Source organism: Tympanuchus pallidicinctus, unplaced genomic scaffold, assembly GCF_026119805.1.
Source record: "Tympanuchus pallidicinctus isolate F22 unplaced genomic scaffold, pur_lepc_1.0 scaffold24, whole genome shotgun sequence".
Lineage (NCBI taxonomy): Eukaryota > Metazoa > Chordata > Aves > Galliformes > Phasianidae > Tympanuchus > Tympanuchus pallidicinctus.
This window is the reverse complement of record NW_026294741.1, coordinates 4,757,867-4,775,824: the sequence shown is the minus strand read 5'-3', so window position 1 is coordinate 4,775,824 and position 17,958 is coordinate 4,757,867. Positions and strand designations below refer to the sequence as shown.

At 44.4% G+C, this 17,958-nt stretch overlaps 1 protein-coding gene across 4 annotated transcripts in view; it reads right to left on the bottom strand.

Annotated features, from left to right (window-relative positions):
- Nucleotides 1-72: 72 nt before the first annotated feature.
- Nucleotides 73-17,958, bottom strand: part of MYO1C (myosin IC) — a 53,732-nt gene continuing 35,846 nt past the window's right edge. For all 4 annotated transcript variants that reach the window (XM_052689159.1, XM_052689161.1, XM_052689163.1 and 1 more), the window contains exons 4-32: nucleotides 15,936-16,134; nucleotides 15,019-15,099; nucleotides 14,101-14,280; nucleotides 13,798-13,896; nucleotides 13,447-13,560; nucleotides 13,063-13,134; nucleotides 12,774-12,893; nucleotides 12,468-12,550; nucleotides 11,712-11,817; nucleotides 11,257-11,337; nucleotides 10,790-10,881; nucleotides 10,000-10,094; nucleotides 9,730-9,776; nucleotides 9,397-9,477; nucleotides 9,116-9,221; nucleotides 8,533-8,650; nucleotides 8,196-8,309; nucleotides 7,936-8,012; nucleotides 7,768-7,836; nucleotides 7,231-7,315; nucleotides 6,754-6,913; nucleotides 6,224-6,307; nucleotides 5,145-5,238; nucleotides 4,991-5,046; nucleotides 4,483-4,618; nucleotides 3,505-3,575; nucleotides 3,006-3,103; nucleotides 2,685-2,784; nucleotides 73-1,689 (exon numbers count right to left, since the gene is read on the bottom strand). In XM_052689159.1, coding sequence (XP_052545119.1) covers nucleotides 1,663-1,689; nucleotides 2,685-2,784; nucleotides 3,006-3,103; nucleotides 3,505-3,575; nucleotides 4,483-4,618; nucleotides 4,991-5,046; nucleotides 5,145-5,238; nucleotides 6,224-6,307; nucleotides 6,754-6,913; nucleotides 7,231-7,315; nucleotides 7,768-7,836; nucleotides 7,936-8,012; nucleotides 8,196-8,309; nucleotides 8,533-8,650; nucleotides 9,116-9,221; nucleotides 9,397-9,477; nucleotides 9,730-9,776; nucleotides 10,000-10,094; nucleotides 10,790-10,881; nucleotides 11,257-11,337; nucleotides 11,712-11,817; nucleotides 12,468-12,550; nucleotides 12,774-12,893; nucleotides 13,063-13,134; nucleotides 13,447-13,560; nucleotides 13,798-13,896; nucleotides 14,101-14,280; nucleotides 15,019-15,099; nucleotides 15,936-16,134 — 2,845 coding nt within the window. In that variant the 3' untranslated portion in view covers nucleotides 73-1,662. The remainder of the gene's footprint in view (nucleotides 1,690-2,684; nucleotides 2,785-3,005; nucleotides 3,104-3,504; nucleotides 3,576-4,482; nucleotides 4,619-4,990; nucleotides 5,047-5,144; nucleotides 5,239-6,223; nucleotides 6,308-6,753; nucleotides 6,914-7,230; nucleotides 7,316-7,767; nucleotides 7,837-7,935; nucleotides 8,013-8,195; nucleotides 8,310-8,532; nucleotides 8,651-9,115; nucleotides 9,222-9,396; nucleotides 9,478-9,729; nucleotides 9,777-9,999; nucleotides 10,095-10,789; nucleotides 10,882-11,256; nucleotides 11,338-11,711; nucleotides 11,818-12,467; nucleotides 12,551-12,773; nucleotides 12,894-13,062; nucleotides 13,135-13,446; nucleotides 13,561-13,797; nucleotides 13,897-14,100; nucleotides 14,281-15,018; nucleotides 15,100-15,935; nucleotides 16,135-17,958) is intronic.

The window sequence follows — 17,958 nt, the reverse complement described above, 5'->3', positions numbered from 1 at the left end:
TCCAAGGGTTGTGTGTGGAACAGAGGGAAATCACCCCCCTCTCCCTCCCGAAATTAAACATGCTGAAACAGCTTCTATGGTAAAGACAAGTTTCCTTCATAAAAATTTATTTAGTGTAATCTTGAGGAGATTATATAGTAGCGTATACAGCGTTGTATAGTATATACACTATAGGCATATACAGTAATGTGGTGTATATGTAGTACAGTGTATACAGCATTCCAGGCCTGGGCAGTGTTCAGTAACTGTAATGTCAGAAACACAGAATGAGATGGAGCTGATGGTGCTGTCAGCAGCAGCCTTCGGTTACGTGTTATTCAGGGCTTTGTGACTGCTGGAGCTACAGCAGCAGGTTGTGGGGTGGCACGTGAAAGATCTGTAAGGCAGGCTGTGTGCAAAATGCACTGCTGGACGTCTGGGAAGGGAAGCTGGAGCTGCGATGTGCTGTCAGCTGGGACTTTGACACACAGCTGCCCACCGTGGGGCTGTTGGGGTTCGTTGTTAAATGAAGGTGCTGGATGTTCACTTCTGTGATGCAGGTTGAGACCCGAGGGTGTTTTTGTGGCCCTGGAGGCTCTGGGTCAGAATGGTGCTGGCAGCTCTTGTGGGAAGATGGCCGGCTGTGCACTGAAGGAGCCATCTCTTCCCCATTAAGGCAGCTGTGAGAGGTGTTGGTAGACACTGCAGCTCTGCTGTGAGAACTCAAACTTCCAGTTATCCCTGAAAAGTTTAGATGGGGAAAAGTAGTTTTTGTGCCTCTCGGAGCTTGATGGGCTGTGAGGGAAGGGCAGGAGCACAGCTCACGTGCACAGCCTGCGGCTGAGATGCAGGTTGCATTTACAGCCTCGAGCTGCAAGAAGAAGTGATGACCTCTGCAGTTTGTGGTGCTTGGATTTTGTTTGGATGCACGCTGTGGTTATGGTACTACAGTATAAAAATATCATTGTACAGCAAGAAATGGGAGAGGTGACTGCAAAAAGGAGAAAGAAAAAGCTGCTGTATCCAGATGAGTGAAGTTACATGATGGGTTTCTCAGGTTAATACAGTCTGTTCGTAAACTTAAAAACAACAAAAATTCCAAATCTCAAACATAAGTTTCCACATCAGTGCCGTTTCTTGTAGTACATCTCTCATATTCAGCTATAAAGTATTTACAGGGTTTTACTCATTTACACAATATGGCTTTAATATCGTAACGTAAAGCATCAAAACATCTCAAAATCGTTCATAGAACACTCTGAATATAAAGTTTGGCATTTTGTTGACTGCTGATGGAGCAGCATTTCTTCTGACTGCGCTTTTTGATGATTTCAAGCACAAATTTTGGTCGTTTCCATCAAGGCTTAAACTCAAATAGAGTCAGAATCACCTCTCAAAGCCCAGCCAAGCAGGTTTTGTGAACCGTGGTTTCACGGACACCATGTTGGACCCGTGTTGTTTGCCACTAAGGTAAGGAAGAGAAGGCCTTTCTTTTGGAACTTTTGTATTAAGACAAGAAAGCAAGATGCGTTTTGTGGGTTTTCTGAAAGTGCAGGTCTTTGGTAACAATAAACAAAATGAGCAAAGCAAGGGAGGCAGTGGGGGTTTGCTGGGAACAATGTCCAGCCCATGGATGGGGTGGAGTCAGATGGAAGAAGGGGTTCTGTGATGGTGGCACATCTATCATCGAGAGTTCAAACGAGGTGCAACCTGCAGGAGAAGACAGACAAGCTAGAAACAGATCCTGCAACAGCTTTAGCTCCTGAATATCCTTAAAGCTCACCAAAGACCGGCCTGTAGAATGAGCCACGGGTGATGTTAAGGGTACGTAAAGCTCCTCCTGTGGGAATTATGAAGCTGGCTGCTCTCAGCAGGAAACAAGTGAGAGAAGTGATCCTGTGGTTATCCTGGAAACCGCCCTGTGCTCAGTGCTGCAGGACTGAGCTGTGGGAGGTGGGAGGGAGGCAGAACTGGCAGAATGTTGTTAGGGTTGGGTTGAAAGGGCTGGTGGAAAAATGATGCATTTTTTCTTGGTATAGGAAGTTGTTTGGATTGCTGATACAGATAGCAAAGGGAGAGAGAGGCGTGGTCCTCGCTTCAGTGCTTAAGCAAACTTAATCTTCCTGTGTAGAGCTGGTGGATGTTCCATGGAGCAGGGACAGCCTCTGCCAGGACTGCGTTTGTGGGTTTTACAGGGCAGATTTGTTTGAGCAAGGTGGAAATGCTGAACCCATTTCTGATAGCAGTCATCCTGCAGGAGGGCAGGGGAGTTGATCTTTCAGCACTGGTGCTGCAGTAAGAGGCTCTGGATTCATTTCTGAGCAAGCCTCAATCTGACCAAGCATAAATCAGCTGCATGTATCAGATTGGCAGGAAGACTACAAACAATTCCAAAAGGGAAGAGGAATTGTTCTTGTGTTTTTAAGACCCCTAAAACTTGTCCTGCGCTAAAGACAAAATCATGTGAAAGAACCCAAGTGATTGATAGGACAATTACTTGATGAGTTGGAGCAAGCTTGGCAGCCTCCTAGGACTGCAGGAGAAGCCCAGAAATCCAACTGGGAAGAGGGTTCCTGGACCAGAGCAGTGTGTTCAGCTGTGTGAAGCTGTGGCACGTGTCTGTGTGCAGTGAATGTGGCTTAGTGACAAGGTCTGGGTTCTGATGCACTGAGCAACACTTCTTACCAATCCCATCCTGCACTCACCACGGTTAGATGGCCGTTCTTGGCTTTGGCTATAAGCAGTTCTGATCCTGATATAAAATCGATGACGCCTTCTTTGCCTTGACCAACTGTAAATTTTATGCTACAGAGACAAACAGGTAAGAAACATAATTAGAAAGTGCAAGCGGCTTCACTGTATTGGTGCTTAATTGCAATAGGTGTACTTGCTCAAGGAAATGGAGGCTAAGTTAATCGTAATTATGTTCTGATAACACACGTATACCTGTAGCCCTGCAATGCTGAAGCAGAACCAACACAACAATGAAGCAGCTCCCAGGGCTGGGCCTGCATGGCTTCACTCACCTGCCCTGGTTGATGTTGATGTTATTGACTTTGTCTGCCCGCATGGCTGTCTTTGTGAGCGTCTCTATCACGTGGTCACTTTGAAGTACAACATCTCCCTAGGATGGAAATCAGTGATGACCTGTGATTGTGGCTTCTCAGTGACTGCACCAAGACAATTGTTTTGAAGTTCACAGAGCTATCTCCCAACTGCTTAGCAAGGAAAGCATCTCTCAGGTCACACTGCATGGACAGCAGTTACTTCCATTACAAGGTAACAGTAATGGGGAGAGGGAGCCAGGATCACTCCTGTCAGTTACTGGTGAATCCCATTTACGAGCACAAAAAGTGAAATTCTACTTAAAGATGGCACAAAGTGAGTTCACAGTGGGGCCGTTCACCTGCACACACCCCCACGTGTGCTTCTCCCCCACCCACCTCCACCCTGGATCTTCTGCTCTTTGTGCCTCTAAAACAGTTCCTAGAGATGGTTGGAGAAATGCTGGATGAGTCCAACTACCTTCTGTTTGTTGTCCTCACAGTGCACGTGCAGCACAAACAAGTTATCGCTCAGGCTGCTGACGGAGATGCCTGCAACAGAGAGCAGAGCAACCATCTGACACCCGACCTGACTGTGTGCACCTGGTGTGCATTGCAAAACCTCTCCCAGCAGGGCAGCAACTGCTGTTCCCACACTGAGAAGCCCAGCAGCTGAGAAGCTCCATGGAAGCACTGTGCTAACATGGCAGCAGAGAGGCTGAAGAGGCTGCAAGGTGACAGAATCAGCTTATAGCTGTGTTCTTTCATGTGAAAAAGAAGCTTTCATGTGCCTCTGCCCCTTAGAAGTAAGAAGGTGTGTTCTCAGTGGATTTGGTTTTAAACCTTGACAGTAGAGATGGCTGCATGAGCTGTGCAAGTTGAGGTAACCTAGCAGAAATGAACACACGCAGTACTACTGTCCTAAGGGAGTCCTGGAACCCCACGTTAGTGGTGGCTGTAGAAACCATTTAAAATGTGACAGTTATGTGTTAGAGTAACACTGAAATGATGGTCAGGAATTGGCTGCAAGGAGGAGTGCTGGCAATGCTGGCAGCTGGAGCTGAGAGGTTTCAGACAGGACAGATGAGAAATGGCTGCTGTGTACCAGACACACAGAGCAGCTTTCTTTGACAAAGTTCACGCTCTAAAAGGATCAAATCCATGTCAGATAGTGAGAGGCTGACAGCCAGCATCCCTGCAGCTGCTGTGCAATAATGGTGCAACTTCCTGCAGTTGGGAAATGGCTTTGGAGAGGTTTCTGGAGAGATGAATTGAGTAACTTCAGTGACATTTCATGGAATTTAATTTTAGAAATACCCAAGCTCAAGATATCTTAAACTAACAAATACTTTCTGTAATAATTTCATTCTTGCCAGCACAAAGACCAACTGACTGTTATTTTTTTTAATCACATTGGTTAAAATGAAGTGAGCTGAACCCCATGTATGTTACCACTCACCTGTCAGGTTGGCATAGTCAATCCGCTGTTTGATTTTGGAGTCTTCAACAATGATGACTGCATTCTGGGTGAGGAGCAGCTGCCGTGATCTTGCTTTGTATCCTTTCCGGTCGTACTTGATCACAGGAACTGCATACTGAAATAAGTGTTATCAGTGCTAAGATGCGTTCTGTCGAATTGGCAGCTGCCTCCCATCTAGCCTGGAGAGCTTCAAGTCCAGATTTTGCTCCACTTTGTGTAATTCTCTGCATTATTCTCTTCCTCTCCCCCTTGAGCATCTCAAAGCATCGCGAAGAGCAGTGCTGGCTGCAGCCCTTCCAGTTCTATCTGACATAACTTGGCAAAACCTTCTGTTGTGTTTCTGATCCATCAGTTTTCTTCACACAGACAATCACCAAAGCTTACTGTGTACTTCCTGCTATATTCAGAAATCTAACCTTCTGACAAAGACTTCAATTCTGCTCAATAATTCTAAAACTTGATAAAACTATTAAGACACGTATCTCACCTTAATGGCTTCATTTTCTAAAGCCTGAAGGACTTTAGCATTTATTTCTTCATTGCCTAAAATGAAAAAAAAAAAAGGGATCAGAAAGAAGTTTATAGCAAGAGAAGAGTAAAAAGCCTCCCCCCTTCTTCCCAGCTTTGCACCCCCTGCTCACCAAGTCGTGTGTTGATGAAGAGCCTCGGGACGCTCTGAGGGTAATTGTCCTTCTTACCCTTAAAAATCTCACTGGCAATTACTTTTTGTTCCAACTGCAAGGACAAAAGATGGATTCTTGTTTAATATAAAATCTCTGTTCAAATAAAATGTTTGTCTTCAAAGAGACAGAAGAAGTTACGTCCTTATTAGCGCAGTGTAAAACGTCTGTTCCTACTCCCTCGTCTCCTCAATTCTCTCCCTTATCCTTTAACAAATAGTGAAATTGTGAGCTGCTGTATTGCCCTGGGAGTTCCTGTTTAGAAGGTGATTCACCACAAACCTTTGGTCCTTTGGAGTGCCAGGATGTCAGCATGACCAGCACCGTGAGGTCTGACTTCTGCCCATTCAGAATAAGAACAAAACCAGGGAACGAGGAAACAGGAAATGCCTTGGCTTTATATAGGGTAAATTTAACATTATGGATGCTGTTACAGGGTATGAAGTACAGGAGTTGATTTACAGGTAAAAATGTGGATAAGGAATGTCTGTAAGTCTTGGTTGCTTGGGAAGGAGTAAATTCTGCTGCATTTCCACCTGTGTAAAGGCTTTTATTAATCCTGTGTCCTTAATCACAGGCTCAGCCCCTGACTCAGTGTTTTGTTACACACTTTTAATACTTCACAGGCCTCCATGAGCTGTATGATATGCTATCCAATTAAAAAAAAGCCTTAAGGGACTAATTACTGCCATTTCAGAACAGTAACACCTATGCTGCTTAATGTGAACAGTCCCTATTATCACCTTTCACTGAGCTTTTTCAGTATGAAAAATGATTGCTCCACCAAGACGAATACATTTCAGTATTATTTTTATTTTTAAATCTAGACCAAGGCTGAAACACAATGGTACAGAAAACTGTTCCCATAACTTCTGTTTGGCCAGTGACTCATTTTGAGTCTGCAAAATTCTCATCCTACTTTCAATGGTGCCAGCAGAAAGACCCTGGTTCTGCACTGTACATCACAGAGCATTCGGAAATAGAAATTATACCTCCATAGCATCGACTTATTCTGGGAAGGAATGCAAACTGTCACATACCTGTTGCTTCCACTCTGGGCTGATTCTCTTGCAGTAAGTCCAGACCATGTTCTGCATGCATAACTGGCGCAGGAGCTGGGATGCCTGAAGGAGATTTCACAAAATACACCAAAATGCTGACAAACCAATTCAAACAGTGAAGACAAGGGAAACAACTGCAGAAAATCTATGTCTGAATAAATATACTTTTAGAATTAAGTAACAGGAAGTCTGTTTTCCCTCTGAGACAGTTTGTTGTGCACCATTCTCCAGCTAACACGCATACTTTACATGGTTATGTCCTTCCTTGCTTCCCACTCTCCATTCAGTCCAAACAGGGGCCCTTGGACAAGCTAACTGGGACTTTCTGCAGTATTCTGTTTCTCTGCCACATGCAGTTCAGTACTGTATCTGCAATACCTGTAGGTATGCTAGTGACACATACGTGATGGTGTTTGAGTTCTACCAGCAGAGATGCTGATCTAATGTAAAACCTGAGCGAGGTCTCCCTTAGGCCTTCATTATGCCGTGGGTTGTGCAGCTGGACTTACCTCACAGAGCGATGGAGGAGGGGTTGGCCACGATTTGTCCAGGACGTTCTTTGGCAGGTTACGTTTGAGGTTCATCAGGAAGGAGAAGCGGATGTAATCAAGGAAATACTCATTCTCTGGGCAGCGAGGGTGGTTCCGGTAAATAAAGCCCTTAATGAACCTGAGGAAGGGAAAGATGGAAACAGGAGGAGTTGGTATGAGAGGTACTTGGAGGTCTCTTCCAATCCAACCATCTCCGGGGCCCCGGTGAGCTCTCAGCTACAGCCAGGGTGCACAGAGTTTACAACAGATCAAATACCCAAAATACCTGTCACAAAAGAACCTCCTGTGGGGGCCCCTAATTCCATACTTCTGAGCTTTATGGAGTAGCTGCAACTCACTAACAAACATCCCTGACACCGCAGTGACCAGAAACTTCATTCTTACCACCCTCTCATTAGGAAATAAGCACTCTAAGGGCCTTAGGTTTCTCTTTACCTTCTGATAGTCTGCACTGCCCACTTCCTCTTGGCAGCTTTTCGGCGGCCCAGGGTTCCCCGCCACCAGGACTGGATGGCTATTGCTACAGTAAGACAAGAAACATGGCACTAAGTGAGCTGCTTCACTGCAACATTGACACAGAACTATCAACAGAGTGCTCAAGAATGCACTCTCAAAGCAAAACACCACCAGACTTCGCAGTGGCACGTGGGAAAGAATACAATTCAAATTTTAAACAGTACAGTAAGGTGGATAAATGGCAATAACAAGCACTGGTAGACAGGAACTGCTGCACAGAGGCTGTTGTGTGAGCAAGTTATGTTCTCTTACTCAGAGTCTCAAGGAATAATGTGGAAGGACCCAGAACTGCACACACTGCACTGCTTCTGCTTCCAGCAGGAAGCTTCCAGCAAGGCTTTGGGGATCTTCCTTCTGGTTCATCCAAACCAACTCACCTCTGACTTCTCACTCACAACAACGGCCACTTCAAACCACGCAGTGACACAGCACTGCAGTTTCCTTTCTCCCTCATACCTGAGTGTTTCATGTGCAGGAATTTCTTCCGACGGTAGAAACCTCTCCACGTGGCCTGCATTTTTGTTGCTGAAATTGCAAGAGAAACAGCAATTTGAAAACTTTTTTTTTTTCTTTTTTAAATCACAAAACAAACAACCCACGAAGCTGCTGCCGTGTGTGACTCACCCAGGCTCTGCTTCCTCACTTCCAGAGCATCTTCCGTTGCAAACAAAGTCTTGGGAAAGCGGATAAAAATCTTTGTTCTAGAAATAGAAATGCAGCATGTTTAACAAGCCAGAGAAGTTTGCTTCCTGCCCTTAGCATCCCCTTTGGGATCTCTAATCTTTTCCCCACCCATTAACAGAAGTGCCTTATTTAAGAGCAGTGACATTGATGGCCAATGATTCATAGCCTCACATTTTAAAAAAATAATAGTGAGAACTGACCGTCCCATTTTGTATTCTTCCTGTTTGTAGCCGAGATGTTTCACCAGCACAGCCACCCCGTCGTGGGGCCGTCCATCCCACGTAGGCCACGTTTCTGGACAAAGTGATTTATATCTGCAAATTGACAGCAGAAGAAATCTTAGGGCGAGATGTCCAGCTCAGCCAGAGGAACAAACAGGGGCTTCCTTCAGTTCATTTCCACTTGGCTCCCTCAAGGAAACAACTCAGGCATAAGGGCTGCTCTTTGCTGTTCAGAACACTTTCCCCTTTCAATACCTGTGGGGCCAACATCAGGGAGAGGGAGGAAGAAGGAGAGCTAAGTGCAAGGTAATCCTACCTCTGCAGGAAAACTTCGTATTTCCTTCGATACGCAAAGCCAGCTCTGCGCACTCTGAGGTTCTCCATCAGCCCCAGGTATTTCACTTGGTGTCGGATTAGAACCTCATCAAATCGATCTGCAGAGCATGAAAATGGAGAAGCTGCATTAATGCACATCTGTCCCTTTGTGTGAAGAAGGGAATGTTCAGAACAGTTCTCTCTTAGACCCTCATCTTTAACCTCTACCCCACCCTAACAGAAGTTATTTTGTGATTCTTGTCCTTCTCTTAGTATACATTGATGTCTAGTTCCAATCATAAGTTGTCCTTTAGGATACTGTATGCAGACAGGAGAAGGAAACGAGAGGATAAGGATCATTAGAAGGAAATAATGTAGGTTTATAATGCTTGGTTTTAACCCTACTCCACTGCTTTGCCCAATCCCAGTGCCTCTCTTCTGACTCCTGACCAGCACTACCACCACCTTCCTACCACAGGCCCAAAATGAGGAATCTCACAAGATTTATTCAGTTGGGCTCTTTTCTGTGCCCCATGCAGCTGTTGAAGAGAAGCACACAGAGGAGGAGCTAGCCAGGGACATACCAGCCTGCTTAGCATCGTTAGGTTTAATGCAACGGATGTAGGAGGGTTCTTTGGACATCAGGATTTCCATGAGTTTAGAGAGGCTGTTTTTAAACTGAGTTGCTGCCTAAGAGAAAAGAAAGAACACCAGGTATGAAGCAATGATGTACAGTTTGTACCTGTGACTTATCAGAACAGATGTGACAGCCTCCAGCTCTAAAGGTAAGAGGTACCACGTTAGACAGGACATGTCTTTAAAGAAGTGGAAGCAGCCACATCTCCAGCAGCTCTTGTGTTCTTACCGTTTCGGGTCTTTTCTTGTCTGTCAGCTCTGTCCTGTCAAAACACTGATTTATGATTGGATTCTCAGAGTTGCACATGGTCTGCAGAGAGATACAGCATTCAGAGACTAATTTTCAGAGAATAAACTTCAGACTGCTATTACAGAAATGCGTGATAAAAGGGATTTGGGTTGTTGTTTTTAACAAAGCAAACTTTGGCAACCTTAATCTATCTTTTCTTAATGCAGTTCTCCAGATAGGGATTAAAAAAACCTTTTGCCTCAGATTCCATCCCATTTTGAAGCAGACTCCTTGTTCTGCTGAGTATTGGAAGCAGCCCTTATCCATACTCACCTCCTTCAGGTTCCGAAAGAGAAGGTCATTGTTTTTATCTAGAAAACCTGGAAGAAAAAGAAACGGCTCAGGCTGCCACTGCTGTTCCACAGGAATTTCATAACAACAATGCAGGAGTTTGAGATGGGAAATTAATCTGGTTAATCGAATGGTAGATGGGAGTACTCTACACCCAGATTGTCTTTGCTATGTAGTGAAGCTGTTTTAATTCAAAGAGAAGGGAATGGAGGAGGGAAAAAGATTGAGAGAGAGCTGAGATGCGGCACACACCTGCAACACTGTAGGTGACCTCTCCAGCATAGTGCAAAAGCCGGAACTCCTCCCTCCCCAGCGACTTGCGAGTTTTCTGGTCAGCAAGCTTGTGCCTGGTGAGGAAAAAAACAGCTTCATGAGGGACAAAGAGCAGTGATTGTGGGGATTCATCTCGAGAACCACTATGGCATATGATCCTGGAGCGGGACAAAATGATCCTGGAGCGGGACAAAATGATCCTGGAGTGGGACAAAATGATCCTGGAGCGGGACAAAATGATCCTGGAGCGGGACAAAATGATCCTGGAGTGGGACAAAATGATCCTGGAGCGGGACAAAATGATCCTGGAGCGGGACAAAATGATCCTGGAGCGGGACAAAATGAACACGGGGGGGACAGGGAATCACACTTCCTGTTCTTCAAGACCAAAAGTTAAAAAAGTGAATTACCAACCAGCAAGTCATACAAATGTCATAAAAATCTACTCAGGGAGGACCTTCACACACCTCCTTCAGGCTTGGGCAACACGCAAAAACAGAAGAAATAAGATTCAGTGCACAATTTGGATGTGCTCTTTCCTGCCAGTCTGACACGTCTTTTCCAGCTCTGTTACATCTGCTTATCTTGTATTACCATAACTCACAGTCTAACCTCTTTGCAAATGAAGACGTTCTCATTTTTTGTGGGATCCAGTCTATCTGGGATGCCATAGGCACAATGAGGTATAAAGTTACTGCGGAATCATTTTAGATCTGCTCTGTCACACATGTGGAACCCACCAATAAAGCTGCCTCAGTTATGGACTCACGTGAGAAAATGAGGGTGGTTCTTCACAGTTTCCTCCAGTTTCTCCAAGAACGTCATATCTGTGGCATCTCCAGGTCTCAGACATTCTTCATCCTGAAAACAAACACAAACGCATTCTGCTCTTGGCTTTTCTCTGGGGTTGTAAGCATGCGGCCCAGCTCTACTTCTGCCACACCAGAACACATTCCCAGCTCGAACCTTGGCCTTTTAATAGGCACCTCATGCCTCCATTTCACTTAGTAAAACGAATGAAGAGTTGCTGAGTTGAGAAGGAGAACAAGTTCCTCCCTCCAGACTGCCTGGATTGGAGGCTTCTTTCCTGAGAGCAGATGGAGGTGATGCAATGTGACTTTCAATGGCGTCACTGTTGGGTGCATCGCTGCTCTCCCCACCTGCCCAAACAATCCTCATCTAATTTTAGGCCTTTTTTTCCTGTGTTCTTCCCCTTAAAAGGTCGTGTCAACTCACCAAAATAGAAATGATGCCTTTGAATTTCTCTTCCACCAAATCACAAATGATTTTGTTATTGAAATACTGAACCGGTTCCCACTGCAAAGACAAGAAATCACACTTTGGTGACAAAAACTCTTGATGGGAAAGAAAGTTTCAGAACATGTTAGACAGCACCTTATTCAAATTAAGTTTCTGTCATTTGAAAACTAAAGCTTTTTCACTCATCACATGTATTTTCTTAACATTCCCTTTGAAACACATCTTTTAAGATACAAAAGACGGGGACGGCACGACTCGCCCTGGCTGCACTGCACACCGTCCCCAGGGCACTTCCAAAAGAAAGCAAGAGAAAGGTTTTTAAACATTTTACTTTGCAGACCATTAATAACAGCTCCTGCTCTAATTATCTGTCCTCTGGCCTGCAGGAGGCGCTACAGAGAAGGCAGTGGAAGTGGTGATCCGGCTCTTACCGCGATGCCTTCTGACTCATATTCCTCTTGTTCTGACTTTAATGTAAGCTCTATGAAGAGTTGCTGCAATTTTTCATTACAATAATTAATACAAAACTGCTCAAAGCTGCAAAGAAAAATCAGAAAAATATTCATTAATACTGTGTCACAACAACAAAAGCTTTAATTTGAGCATAGTAGAATTAATGCATCTATGTGTGATCAAGAAAAATACAAGAGATTTAGGGAATCATTCAGTGAGTCTATACATGTGTTGGATTTATTACCTAGTGAATCATGGATTGGTTCCAAGAAGGAGAGAAAAACTGACATAAACAGTGGAACACTAAGGAACACAGAAACTACAAATTCAGTCTTAGTTCATTGCTACCTGCCACTTAGTTTCCAGACTCTGGTATAATTCTGTATACTGTTCTACAGCTGCTTTCCCATTCAACCACCACAGAAAGATACCAGAACAGCCACAGCTGCACCACAGAGCTGGACAAAGGCATGGTGCAAACGACCACAGGAACATGCCCCAAAAAGGGACACGTCTCTGAAACACCAGGAGCACTGCTGGGAGTGCTCAGTACAATCTGGATGTTGTGTTACAAGCCTGCCATTCACTTGATTTCCTAAAGCTGAGATGTTATCTCTTTCTCACTTAATAAAAAAGCCAGAGACAGAATGATGTCTGGTTACACAATGGAGAGAAAACACTATGGAAGTCATGCAGAGCTTACTCAGAATTCAAAGACACCAAAGGAAACAAACCTGTTGTGTTGGAAAACCTCAAACCCGTAAATGTCAAGCAATCCTAGAACTGTCGTGCTTCTCCAGCCTGGAAACTCTCCTTCCTGCAATAGGGCACAAAGTGTTCGTGTGTGGTCACAGTCATGGCTACAATCCACCACCACATCTCCCCCATTTAGCTGTAGCATTTGCTCCTTACCCCCTTCTTTGTGGGAAACAAATTAATTTGGAAATCACTGTACAGCACAGAACAACTTGCTGAAGCTTAAAGATTTGGAACTGCCTTCCAGGCAGGATTGTTCATCAACAAACAAAAGATTTATTTACCTTGTAAGCAAGAGATTTGTTAACTTTGTTCACCAGCCAGGAGAAAGTGCGTCCATAGATTGCTTTCGCCAGCGCGTCCCTTGCATAGGCTGCCTGCTCCAGGTTCAGAGGGCTGATTAACTGCACACAGGAGAAAGAAGTCATCCAACACTGAGAAATGAAGCTTCCCTGTCTCAGGGTTAATAAAGAGCTGGTATTGCATTGGCTTGATGAAACTGTATGTGCATCCCAAATTGCATCGGCTTGATTTAACTCCACGTGCAACCCAGACCCCCGTTTGTGTTCTTACCTCTTCCCCTTTTGCTATGATCTTCTTGTGGATCAATGCATCTCGCAGAACAGAGCCCTCAACTGCCAGAAGCTGCAAAGCAGCAAAATGTTAAATGCATTTAGGAAGCAGTTCATCAGTGCTAGTTTTAAGAGATCAGAAAGGTTAGACCCCAAAACCACAATACACAGAAGCAACTCTACATTCCTTATTCACACTGCCAGACTTTTTACAATTGCCAGTTAAAAAATGACTGGATGTCAACATCTGCATTGTACTTAGGCCAAAAGAAAGTGCATTTTTGACAACTTCCATATATTTTTAAATGATACAATGGTACCAAGTTCTAAGCAAGGAAATCTCAAACACCTTTCACGTAACATACGTCTTACTGATGATGCTCACCCGTGCCAGGTATTTAATCTGGTTCTCTGTAGTGACCTGAGCATTTCCTTGCTCATCAGCAGCAAACTGCACATTGCCCAGATGCAGAACACTAGCTACAATGCTCAGCAAATCCTAGGACAGAAGCAACAGGCAGACATCAGGACGATGGCTTATAAGCAAACGCAGAATGATGCCAGAAAAGGCAGTGAGATGTTTGCAGCAGCTATCACACTGCACAAACACATTCTGTGTTTTGTTTCAGGGTTTTTGCAGGAAATACATTCACTCCAAAGGCCGCCTCTGGTCAGGAATTGAGCAGAAAAAGTCTCAGGAGAGGGGATATTAGCTGAGCTAATAAATGGGTCCTACCTCCACCTCGCTGTCATTGAAGCTTATGATGGACAAGGCTCTTCGTACGATCTTCCAATCGTTTTTATCATTTATGGAACTGACTCTTGCACAGTGACCCTAAAAACGTACAGTTTGACATGATAAGTACATCATTGCCATGGATGCATGACTCATGCTAAGTGTACTTCTGCCACGTGTTTCTTTCCATAGCAGCTATTTCAGCGTTATTTCTGAAGTGACCCAAGGAAGACAGAAAGTCAACTGTGAATGCATTTGTCCTACAGTGTAACAGTATGATAAGGACGATTAATGAACACGCACTTTCACTAAATAGTGATACTGCTGTGGGCTCTTCTCAAGGCCCAGCCTTCGCAACAAGTCCTCTTCCCCTCCTTCTAGCAGCTGGTAGAAAATGTGGAAGTTCCTCTCCCCGTGATTTTGGTGCACAACTCGAGACTTTTCCAGGAGGTAGTTCAAGATGTGGCCCCCAACAGGAGCCCCCTAAATCAAACCAGACACATTGAAATATTTTATTAACCTAAAGGAGAATATTCTGCTTCTTTGGCAGAACAGAATATAAAACAGTTGATACAAAAAAGGCAGAACATTATTTGTAACTTGACATCACAATCTCTACCTTGGCAAATACACATCGATTTGAGTTTTCAGGTGTATGTAAAAACAGCTATCAAGTGAAAATAATATAAAATCACATAGACCATGGCTACAGTATATACTGAACAATATCCTAACCTGTATATTCTTCTCTCTTGGAATGCACTCAACACACACACACAAAAACCAGTAAAACTGTGAGTGTGGAGGGATTACACACTGACAAGTTTAATAAAACATACACCTAGCTACTCAGTTCTTGCACCATGTTCATCTTCCCCATGTGGGGCAATTTGGGTCAGGGTTAAAGCAAACATTATGCAGAGTTACACAGGAAGGCTCACAGTGGATTTAGTTTGGGAGTATCCAGTATTTGCACAGTGCTTATATATCCCCTAGAAAGAAGAGGATTCAATCTCACCCTCTCATTCTATACAGAGGAGGGAAAGAAAGCAAAGTGCATTCCGTAACTCTCCAGAACCAAACTTTGCTACTACAGACACAGCTCACGTGGCCAGCAAGGAAACGTGCACTGCATGCACACATCAGTGCAATAAAGCACAGGCAACAGAGACCTGCTGCGACTGGAACCAGTTCTGAAGTATAAAACAGATTTTAAGTTACTCTGTAATCAAACTGCACGTCCATGTATTTCCCAAATCGGCTGGAGTTATCATTGCGGAGGGTTTTCGCATTTCCAAAGGCCTGAAATGAGAAATGATTAGAGACAAATAAATCAGTATCAAATAACATAAAGTATAAATACTTCCATGAAATTGTCAACTGCAATTTACAGCCATTAAGGCTTAGGTTTGTCCTTCTTGAAAGCAAAAGCAACATGAAAACAGATTACAGTCCAAAATACTAATGCTGATTATTACACCCTCTGCAATTATTGCAGATGGAGCACACCTCTGAAAACAATTCCATCCCCCCAGCAAATTTGTTTTAAGGCCAGTTCACTGCTGACCACACACATCAAGTCTGACAGTCTTCTCAAAGCTTTCTTGCTCATCTCAGCTACTTGCGTCCAGTATCTCATGGTGCTGCTCACAGCATGGATTGGAATAGAATGGAAATACTGAAGGGAACTACAAGGACAGAGCAGGGCTGGACACTAGAGGACACCACAGCACTACAGAACGCTCCCACAAATGCTTTTATAAGCGGGCAATGCTGCCCATAAGAGATGTGCCAATCTCTGGCTTTGCAAGCTTAGGCAGCACACCAGGACTCTGCCTGCTTTGAATGCTTTTCTCCTGCAGCCTGGCCACGCCTGAGCTGTTCTTGGTGGACATGAAAGGGCCGAGAGAGCTTGGCAGCAGATGACCATTTCTTTGGCCTGGAAGCAGGCTGGGATTCCCCTGTGTGCAGTACTGATGATCTGCCCACCTGCGTTCCCAGGATATGCTATCTACTGCACAGAGACAGCTTAATCACACCAAGCAGGGTCCAGCTGCCTCCACCCCCTCAGCTGGAAAATGTGAGTCCTGCTGGCCTGACTCAATGTCAAGTTCCAGTGCTGCAGACTCTAGAGATACCTCCAGGACAGGGTTGGATTGCAGCAGGCGGTCCTTCACTGTTTCAACCTGCTGACTGGCTGGACAGGTCACGGCGTAGTACTGCAGGATCTTCTTGGTGGCCTCTGTTTTGCCAGCCCCACTCTCTCCAGATATCAGAATACACTGATCCTTCCTCTCCGTGCGCAGAGAGCGATAGGAATTGTCAGCAATAGCATAGCTAGGGAACAATGAGAAGCAGGTGTGAGTTTGCTTCTACAAGGGAAGGGCAGAGACCATCCCACATTGTGAGCCCCTAGCAGAGATACTTCAAAAAGAAACAGGTGTCCCTGGGTTGAGTAAGAGCATATTGCTTCTACACACTGCTGATGGCACAGGAGGTTGCTGGGAATGCTTTCAGACATCTCTATACACATCTCAATCCCTGGGCCCACCTTTTGCAGGGTCATAACATAAATCTATCGAAATTAATTCCCTTAAAAACACTTCTTTTGCTAAAGGTCTTCAAGCTGTTAAAATCATTTGACAGTGAATATGGAAGGCTGTAAAAGAGGAAAGAGTTGAACCATTTGCTCTCCCTGCCCATTACACTTACTGACGTGAGAAAAGTTTCCATAAAAGAAGACTAAGTGATGCAGATAAACATAAATCTGTCCCACAGAACAAACAAGATTTACATTCACTATAACTCTTGTTTTCTGTGGATCTTTATTCTAGCTTATCTTTTAAGCAATGACAAACTAGAAGCCCACAACTGCACTATGCCATCCGGACAACCCAGCCCCCACACACCAAACCCCACACACAACTCAGCTTCCAACAGCTCTTCTTGGATTGTAGGAGCAGTTGGATTAAGCCAGGACAGACCAACAAGAACCCAGCGAGGCCCAAACACTAACCAAAATACCCAACGCTTCCTCCTGCCTGCATGCAACCACAGTTTATTGCTGCTGTCCCTGGATGCTTGCTTCTTCCTGTTCCTTTCTCTCTCTTACTCTCCTGGAGTAGATCTGACATGTTCTTCTACCAAGAGTCACTCATACTTTCTCAACACCAGAGAGCAGAAAGAAGGTTTGACCAACAGTGGTGGCAAGATGGAAGGAGAGAGGAAAAGAAGGACCAGATGGAAGGAGAGAAGGTGAGAGAGGACGGGAGCATTGGCCCTTGAAAATGCACACGTGTAAGAACTGCTCAATGATAACATTCTCAGCTGTCTTACATGCAGTATCAAGCACATACCCTGCCTTCATATATTTACCAATCATTGGGTTCTGCCTTATTTTTTTAAACTCTCATGCTGTGAAATTAATTAAAAATGATCACACCAAAATAACATCCGTGGCCTTCTCAAGTCTATTAATACTTGGTGCTAAGGCAACACCACTGAGCTACCTAGCAACACAACTGCACGCTTACCCCTATTAAACCCATCAACTCCTTGTCTTCCCATTCAAGTTCTGTCCCTGAACTATTTTAAAAGTCAGTCAGTTGAATAAATATAAATCTCATTTAGTTTGTAAGAACTGTCTCTAGGTTGCTTATCTTCACTGCATGTCTTCTGCTCACAGCCATGCGTTCCTCCTACAGAATCCCTTTCACTTTGAGATGCTCGCTGTCCCACTTGTAGCTGCCATCTCCAAACCCCACAGCAGGCTATAAATAGGGCAGGATGTGACACAGCACTCTGGGAAGTTTGCTGTGCTCCAAGACCATAGGGATGCATCTTCCCCTTTGAACGACTGCATGCAACACACTTCCCAGAAAACCCACTGCTCAGGCCAAACTATTTTGACACCAGGGCAGCAGAGTATTTAATATAAACAGTGTAGTATTTCAGCTTTCTATAATTGGTTTAGACCAAGATAAAGAAGAAAAAGACACCTGCAGTAGTGCAAAAGGAGATGCTCAGAGTACTACACAGAACACTTAAAAGGGACTTAATAACCCATTGATGAAATGGCTTTTAATGGGATGATAGCAACAGCTGAGGATGTTTTTTACTGCTTTTTCCAGTTGGAGCAGCGCTGCTATTTGGTATCACAGC